At 35.9% G+C, this 8276-nt stretch overlaps 2 protein-coding genes and 1 long non-coding RNA gene across 4 annotated transcripts in view; 1 reads left to right on the top strand and 2 right to left on the bottom strand.

Annotated features, from left to right (window-relative positions):
- Nucleotides 1-951: 951 nt before the first annotated feature.
- fabp2 (fatty acid binding protein 2, intestinal) lies at nucleotides 952-2811 on the bottom strand. The gene is made up of 4 exons (XM_015033825.1): nucleotides 2009-2811; nucleotides 1505-1677; nucleotides 1284-1391; nucleotides 952-1142 (listed from the first exon to the last, which is right to left on the bottom strand). Exons 1-4 carry the CDS (start codon nucleotides 2073-2075, stop codon nucleotides 1092-1094), a joined length of 399 nt encoding a protein of 132 aa, XP_014889311.1. The 5' UTR covers nucleotides 2076-2811; the 3' UTR covers nucleotides 952-1091.
- A 3806-nt stretch (nucleotides 2812-6617) lies between these two features.
- Nucleotides 6618-8276, bottom strand: part of gucy1b1 (guanylate cyclase 1 soluble subunit beta 1) — a 22638-nt gene continuing 20979 nt past the window's right edge. The window contains exons 12-14 of one of the 2 annotated variants that reach the window (XM_015033822.1): nucleotides 7777-7931; nucleotides 7289-7429; nucleotides 6618-7255 (exon numbers count right to left, since the gene is read on the bottom strand). In XM_015033822.1, coding sequence (XP_014889308.1) covers nucleotides 7240-7255; nucleotides 7289-7429; nucleotides 7777-7931 — 312 coding nt within the window. In that variant the 3' untranslated portion in view covers nucleotides 6618-7239. Of the gene's footprint in view, nucleotides 7430-7776; nucleotides 7932-8276 lie in introns of both variants that reach the window. The other variant, XM_015033823.1, reaches the window with a different exon arrangement.
- LOC106948243 (uncharacterized) overlaps nucleotides 7938-8276 on the top strand; it is a 4454-nt gene continuing 4115 nt past the window's right edge. Inside the window, exon 1 of the long non-coding RNA XR_001425135.1 lies at nucleotides 7938-8242. This is a non-coding gene — a long non-coding RNA (uncharacterized LOC106948243). The remainder of the gene's footprint in view (nucleotides 8243-8276) is intronic.

Below are 8276 nucleotides of genomic sequence, written 5' to 3'. Positions count from 1 at the left end.
GAGATCCTAAGCAGGATTTGACTATCAAGCCATAATTCACCTTATTATATTTCTTTAGCTAGATGTGATACATAAATTGTGGAGACAAGGTCATTTATCCCACTAAACGACTCTGTCATGTCTGGAGCACAAAGTTTCAGTGTTTCCTAATGACTAGTTGACAGTTAAGTTTCACATGAAACGTGATTCCTGCGACAATATGGTGTGACTATAAAATAATGATCGTTTTCTGCTGCATACATAATGATTCAACTTGCCGGTTCTTTCCGATGTACAAAAAAATGCAATTAAAATGTGATACTCATAAACCTTTGAAGTAAAATAATTTTGAAATAGGCTCATCATTGACAAATGTAGCTAAAAGTGTTAAGTTTGTGTGGGAAGTCAAGTCCTGCAGAGGGAACCGAGGCGGGGGCAGGCTCTCCATGCATTGATAGATGGTGTTACTGTAAAACATATCTTTTATCCTGTGTTTTAAGCACACACAGAGACATAATCTAATTACCCTTTTTAGCATCAACATCAACAATCGAGGGCTAAAAAAGAAATTTTCCACATTATGTGACAGATCTTATCCGATCTTATCCAGGCTCTTGAGTCCTGTTGGTCATCAGAGAGCCTGCAAGAGTTTCACTGGATCTCCCTTCACGCCTCTGTGTGGTCTCCTCCATGAAGCTGCTGATAATCCACTGCATGCTTTCTGACATGTCCAGTTGCAGATTCATTTGAAAAAAAAAAAAAAAATGCTACTGTTAAATCTGTCTACACTTTCTACTTTTGGAGATAATATATCTTTATTTTTACTTATTGTTGAATAAAGTTTTAATTACCGCACCACTCCTATATTAGTCACCTTCCTGTGTTATGACTGCACACAAGGCTCACTCGAAAAGCATGTTTGTTTGTTTGTTTGTTTGTTTTTTGCAAAAACAGAGGAGAAAAAAACAGAAAACCGGCTGTTCTAATTTTATTAATGCAGGTATAAAAATGCATCACAAATCTGGCACTTTTGGATGTTGATGTATGTGACAGTTCAACACAATACTGTACATAATTTCATAATTCACTTTGTTTAGTAAAGAAGTCGGGGTCTAACTCCTCTTGAAAATCCTCTTTCCGTCCACACCTTCGTAGCTGAAGCTCTGTTGAAAACAAAAATATGACATTTTGCGTTAGATCTCACATACCCACATATAATTTAAAAATACAACTCCATTGTTTTACAAGTGTTCAGACACTGCAGTGCTAGAATTGGCATGGAGGCATACAATCAAACTCTTCACCTGAACGAGTTCATCTCCTTGGATGGTTCTGACTGTTGTCAGCTGTTTTCCGTTGTCCTTCCTGGTGAAAACCCCCTTTAGCGTGTCGCCCTCCATGGTCCAGGCACCCTGTGGTTTGACACATAAAGGTGTGGTTCTTAATAATTATCTCATATATAAGAGGTCTGGGCAGAAAAGTTTGAGCTGAAATCGATGCGGCTCTATTTTTTTTTTTATCTTACCGATAGTTCAGTTCCATCTGCCAGGCTGTACTCAAAGTTGACTCCCAGGGTGAAGTTTATTTCAATGTTGCGGAAAGTGCTGCTCTCCTTCACATGAAAGTTGTCTCCAGTCTGTTCGATGGTGATCTTCAGGTTGTCATGAGAGGCCAGCTTCCTCTTCACCATGTTTACTCCTGTCGTCAGACACATTGAACATGCTCAGTGGGTTAACAAACAAGTGCTTCCTTTGTGTCTTTGTAGAGCGGAAGTAAGAGTTCAAGAGCCAAATCAGGAACTAGAAAGTGTTCACGCAATCAACGGTTTGCAAATAAAACTTAGACGACCAAAACGTGGCTTAGTCAACCTGTAATTAGCAGTTTACCATCTCAATATGAGTACCTGAATTTTATCAGTCCTCCATAAAGTACCTCATCAATTTCTGCGAATATTAAGGTCACTTAATTACCTAAAAAGCATGTTTTTAAACAAACTGACACTAGTTATCTCCAGTCTGACAAAGCTCACCCATTTTTTCCATGAACTTCTCGTAGTTTTCATTGCGATCAACCTTCCAGGTGCCGTTGAAGGTCATGTTGACTGCGTGAGGCGAGCTGGACCACTGTGCAGAAAGGAGCGTCCCACTGCGAGTGCGGCGCTCCTTTTAAGCTGCGTACGCTCTTATCTCGTGGTCTGCGTGACGATGTGGCCGTTTAAAGCTCAGTTTTTTTCAAGGCATTATCCACAGCAAACACTTTATGAATTATTGAATGCTTGGCTTTCTTGCTGAACTTGTGTGTGTGGGTGTGTGTGTTTGTGTGTGTGTTTACATAGGGTGGTGGCATTGTGTGTTCAGCAAACTATCACATATTAATGGAAAATTACGGCAAGGTGTGCCTGTAAATTTTTGTTCTGTGTCTGACTGTTGAGGGACAATTTAAGGATGGGCCCTCCATGGAGCTGGTTCCTAAACTTTTTTGCAACCACCTTGGTAAACCCTCTTCCTTGTACCAACTCAAAAATATTTTAAAACAGAAGCGCAACAGGACTTGGACTTGATGTTTGTTAGAATAAGAAAAAAATATGATTGGTTCAAAGATGTGATTTAAACACACATTGTCATTTTTACATTCTTTTCATCTTACGTTTCAAGATGAAAAGAATGAACCGCTCAGAATTTGGATTCCCATGTTAGAAAGTCAGAATATGCCCAGCTGTATCAACTGCCTTGAACATAAAACTTAGTAATAAAATCATTCAAACTACTGACTGAACTACTTGTATTCACCTCTGGTTAAATGCTTGACCTCAAAAGTACACAACCTGTTGCTACAGTGTTTGAAAATCTCAACTATAAAAATTCAGTGGTTTGGACTCGAAATGATCAGCAGCACATGATTCCACTTCGCTTGCACCAGGACTTCTGCTCACTGTGCTGCTTTCTTTACAAGGTTTTGATTAAATTATTTTTTTGCTTGTGTATTTATTGGTTTTGCATAATCAGTAGTTTGTTTGCCCAAGTTCCACCACTGGTGTTTGTACAATCACTTGAGAAACACAGTACTAAATGATGCAAATATGTATATTTTTCTATCTAACTTTTTTAATAATACAATTCAATGAAGTTACCAAAGCTCTTCCTATCACTGCTTTGTTCATTGGTTTAGCTGGTCATACCCTTCCTTCAATTTCTTTGACCTAAATCAAACAACTACTGATAAGGAAGACCTTTGATATTTAAAGCTATTACCACATAAGAGCCTACACAGATATGTGGACTAAACTGATGCTAAGACTTGCTCTAAATGAATCCAAAAAAACTGAGGGCAGTGAAAGCACATACTTTGCTGGAAGTTTGACTATAAGTTGGGGAATGTACTTGGTGATTTCCAGTAGCTGTTCCAGGAAAACTGAATTATGTACATACAACTTCATGACTCCAAATCAAGTGAAACAGAGCGTTTTTATTGAAAAGACACAAAAGAGGAGAAAGTGGCCAAATACATTAATCAATTGCATTGACACTGGATTTGCCTGGCTGTTACAGGTTGCAGGAACAAAGACTTGCACCTCACAAAGAGATGATTGAAGTTCTTCACTTGTCAGGGATTTCTATCTTGTCCCTGATAGCTTGTCAGTCTTCTTTTTTTATTGGAGTTCCTTATGTTTTTGTTCAGTGTGACATAAATACCTCAATATCTGCACTTTTATCAAAAAGAAGACCTTTCTACCTTGACTGAGGTGATGAAACCAACAGTCAAGCTTGGGACACACTTGATTAGGTCTAGTGGATGCTTATCGTTAACACATTCATATCACAAGCTGTTTATCTGTGCCTGAGTATCAGGTTTTTTTTATCAATTGTCTATCACTTTTGCTAGAGCAGAAAAAAATGATAACGTGGCTGTATAAAAAAGTCGTATGTCCTTGAAGGACCCAAATTCTTTAGCATGTGATCAAACTGCAATTGTAAAGAATTAAGACGCCATGTAGTTACTTTAGCTCTATCCAGGACACTTATTTTGACAAAAAATGTAATCTCAAGGTAAAAAGACAAATCACTTGAAGTGCATGAAGATTTATGAGTCTTTGCATATTAGCTTCTTTTACTAATCAGGATTTTATTCCCTTGATGTCAATCGGACGCATTTAATGTGTCTGATAAAATGCAGCACAAGGTAATATGAATGTTTGATCTATGTGTGTCATTATATATATATATCGTTTGATGTAATGTTTCTATCATTTATTATCTTATTTTGTAAGTGTGTCATCACTGGTGACTGAAGCCCTGCCAGGAGGGGGCGATGTGTCAAGAGATTTTAGATGTCAAGGGTTCAAAGGTAAACTAAGGTTAAACGAAATAATGATCTTTGGCAACATGCTGGAACAATAACACTGATTTTATAGCCTTATGTCAGCTAGTGAAGGCAGATAAATTACTACTTTGTTTAGAGACAGAAGACCAGAGTTATTTTGCAGTATTTAAAAGTTTCTTTCCACCCAGAATTCTTCCAGCGTTTTATTTAACCCACCTGAAAATAACCCCACAAGTCAAAGGTTGTCTTACTGTCCTAGGAGTGAAGGGAAGGAGAAAAGATTTGACTCTTATCATTTACAGTTTAATTAGGGGGATTTTTTTATAAGCTGTGGGATTAAATTAACCTTAAACTGTTACACTTTGCTTCCTGTATTGCTTCCTCAACACCTGCCATAAAAATTTAAATATGATAATAACATTCAAACTATGTAATAACAAAGTGGGATAATGCAACATACAGTAAAATTATTAAAAAAAAACAAAAAAAAACATACATTTTTGTTTTACCTTGGATTTAGTTTTTCTCAATAGAATCATGCGGTCATATTGTTTAATTCCTCCTCAACCAACATAGATGTGCCTGAACTTTGAAATTTCTCTTTTTTTTATAACAGCGAAGTACAGAATATATCCTGATTAGACAACCCTGACAGAAAGGTGGATGACTATATATAGTTAACACAATGTTATGGATTTAGATTTGGTCACTCCCAGACATTCACTTTATTGTCTGTGTCGCCTTTGCTGCGTATTTATGGTAATTTTCTGACAGGTTTTATCAAATTATCCACCAATTTTATTTTACATTCCTGTGAAAAGCTTTCGCCATGTCAATATGATGCCAGCGCCATTCTTCATGGTGAAAAGCGTAACTTTGTGGTGAGGTGCAGAATTTTGTGTTCAAAAGCAACATTTTGTTCCAACAGACTGTTGAACCTTCTTCTTGAAGTTTCTATTACTTGGGACGCATCAGCTGTTCAGTTTCTGGTAATTTAATAATTTAATAACAAGTCATGGCTTTATGACAATTGTCATGTGTGCCTAATAAGTGTCAGGTACCAAGTGACCAGTCCAGTGGTGGCAGCATCATGTGAGGGTCTGTCTTGGTGTGAGTGTATTTGCAAAGTGGATGGAATATATTAGGAAAGAAAATTATGCCCCATTTCTAGATTTTCACCTCAAGTCAATGATATCTAAAAAAAATGGGCAAAGTTGAGTTTTCCAACAGGATTAAAAGTCCAGTCCATAATTGGTCCTAGAGTTGATCAAGCAAGCTAAAATTATGCTTTAGGAATGACCCTGAACTTAATTTCAAAATGGGTAAGCAATGCCTTGAGGCCAGGTCTGTGCAGAAAAACAAAAATTATTTATGTTATTTCTTATAAGAAAAGTGATCAAATATTCAGCATAAACTGGGTGTGGTGTGCCAAGACACATTTATTCAGAAAAACAGTGTGGGTGTTTGTAAATATTTGAGTCTGTGTGTATAATTATGACTTTGGGAGATTAGAGATAAACCACTATAAATTCGAAATTGGGCACTAAGTCGGCTATTTGGTTTTGAAATATCACAATTCCACCCCATGGACACTTTTTACTGGAACTGGGGGAGCTTAATGCATCAAGGTTGTTTTTCATGACGAAGCAATATTGATCTTTTTCATCATGTGATTTTCAGATCATCCACTAGATGGAGAACTTTAAAAACATATTGCATGTTTAGAAGCAGGTATAAGACTGTCTTACAAAGCAAAACTGCCTCGTTCTAATAATGACCAAGCTTTAAATTACCTTGATTATGCTCATATTTACTCTTGTAAAGTTCTGAAGTTACAAATAGTCGATAAAGAAATATAAATTTCTAAGACATTTTTTGGAGCCCCAAAGAACTTAAAGACCAAATCAGTTTGTTTGTTTTTTTAATAGAAAAATACTGATTTGGTCTGGCACAAAAAACTGTAAGAATATTTTAAATGTACTGGAAGTAAATCATTAAAAATAGATCAAAATGTTTCTAATACATATAATAAAGGCATTCAACATATAAAGCACATACATTTTTACTTTATTAAAATGATGAAAGTAAATCAGGAGATTCAAAGTAAAATGTATTTATTTTTCAATTTTACAAACGATCACTACTTCTCGAATAACTTTTTTTTTGTCTAAAAGAATAAATACCAGGTAAAATAAAACAAACAATAAATATAAACTAAGACATTATTTGTAGGATACTGAGAGATTCTGTTGAGCTGTATTATGTTACAGAAACAAACATAAAATAATTAAGGAATAATGAGGCAAGGGAAGAAAATATATAAAACTAATATTCATGTTTATTGATGATGCTACCTAAATATTTATGTGAAATACATAATAATACAACACTGTTTTATTTGTGACTTAAAAATAACCTTTTATCTTGTATCGTCTTCTTACAGTTTTCTTGCTAAACAGCAGATGACAACAAAAACACAGAATCTTCCACATCTAGATTCATTTTCATCGTCACTAAATGTAAAACATAATCTATTGCTATGAGGCAAATAAGCAGTTCTGAATGTAAACCGTACATTTTTTTGGCAATCACAAGTCACATGAGCATATCACAAACATTTGGCACCCTAATATCGTGTGGCTAATTGTAAATGTTTAGCTTATCATTTACCTATTAGTGTGTAATACTTCATCATAAAAAAAAATTAAAGATAACTTGAACGTACCAAGCTATATTATAAACACTGCACAATTCTAAAAACCTATAGTGAGGTTGTAATGTATCAGGTGTGTGGAGAAAATGGAAGGGTGAGAATACAAGTTCAAATACACTTTGAAACACTTTTTTTTATGTATTAAAAATATCAATATTTCTATACCTATATTAATTTTAATGTTCCCCTCACTCATTTTCATCTGAAGTTTATAATAACACCATACTTCACAGAGCTGAAGTCCTCTCACTCAGTGTTTTGTTTTACGTTTACGGCTTAACTGCCGGAGGCTCCGTGTCGTTGGTCTTCCTAGAAAGAAACCACACCTTCATCGGCTCCTTCTTTCCTTTCATGGTGACGGGGCCGCGGTACTCCAGATGAAACTGGGGGTCCGCGTTCTCCGCAGACTGCAAGCACCTAGAGTACAACGCCATGTTTATCTCTGGCTCCTGTTTTACCTTGGTCTGTTATAGCCAACATAAAATTATTATAATCTGTGTGCAGCTTAAAGGATAATTCCCCCACATAGGTAGAGTTAAAACTAGATGAATGTATTAACGAAAAGTTTATAAAGAAATGTGTGATGTTACAGCAAACTAAGTTATTATCAGTCATTAAGTTATCATCGGTTAGACATAAAGTAGATTTAAATATTTGATTTCACGTTTTTCTGTTTCTACTACTAAAATTCAAGCTTGTTTTGTAGGGCTCTGAAAGATGGCTGGTTTTCTACAGATAAACAACAGAGGATTACCAAACCTCACCTGTAAGTGTATTCTGAGACATTAATTTTTCCTTTGTCTCCCGTCGTCTCAGTTCGACTTGTAAGGTTGACCGTATTTCCAAAAAGGCAATATCTGGGCATCCTCTGGCCAATCACACCTGTCACCACCTCCCCGGTGTGGATCCCAATTGTGATCTTGAACAAAAACAATAAAAAGCATGACGTCAAAATATGTCCATAATAATTTGACCAAAGTGTCAAAACACAACAGGGACAATTTGAGCTTCTGGACAAACTTTAGAGTACTACAAACATGAATAAATGTTTTTTTTTCAAAGTCAAATTTATTTTCTGAAAAACTAAAAAGGGTGTTGTTGTTGTTGTTGTGCCGGTTTGAGTCGCAGCCTGTTGACCTTTGCCGCATGTCTTCCCCCTCAGTCATAACCAACTTTTGTACGATTTCAATGTCAGATAAAGGCCACTGGAGCCAAAAAAAAAAAAAAACTGTTTTAAAAAAAGAAAAACACTGCAGAAAAAATG

The sequence above is a fragment of the Poecilia latipinna genome, unplaced genomic scaffold (genome assembly GCF_001443285.1).
Source record: "Poecilia latipinna isolate Pla-1442-1.1 unplaced genomic scaffold, P_latipinna-1.0 Scaffold280, whole genome shotgun sequence".
NCBI lineage: Eukaryota > Metazoa > Chordata > Actinopteri > Cyprinodontiformes > Poeciliidae > Poecilia > Poecilia latipinna.
This window is presented reverse-complemented; position numbering and strand designations above follow the sequence as displayed.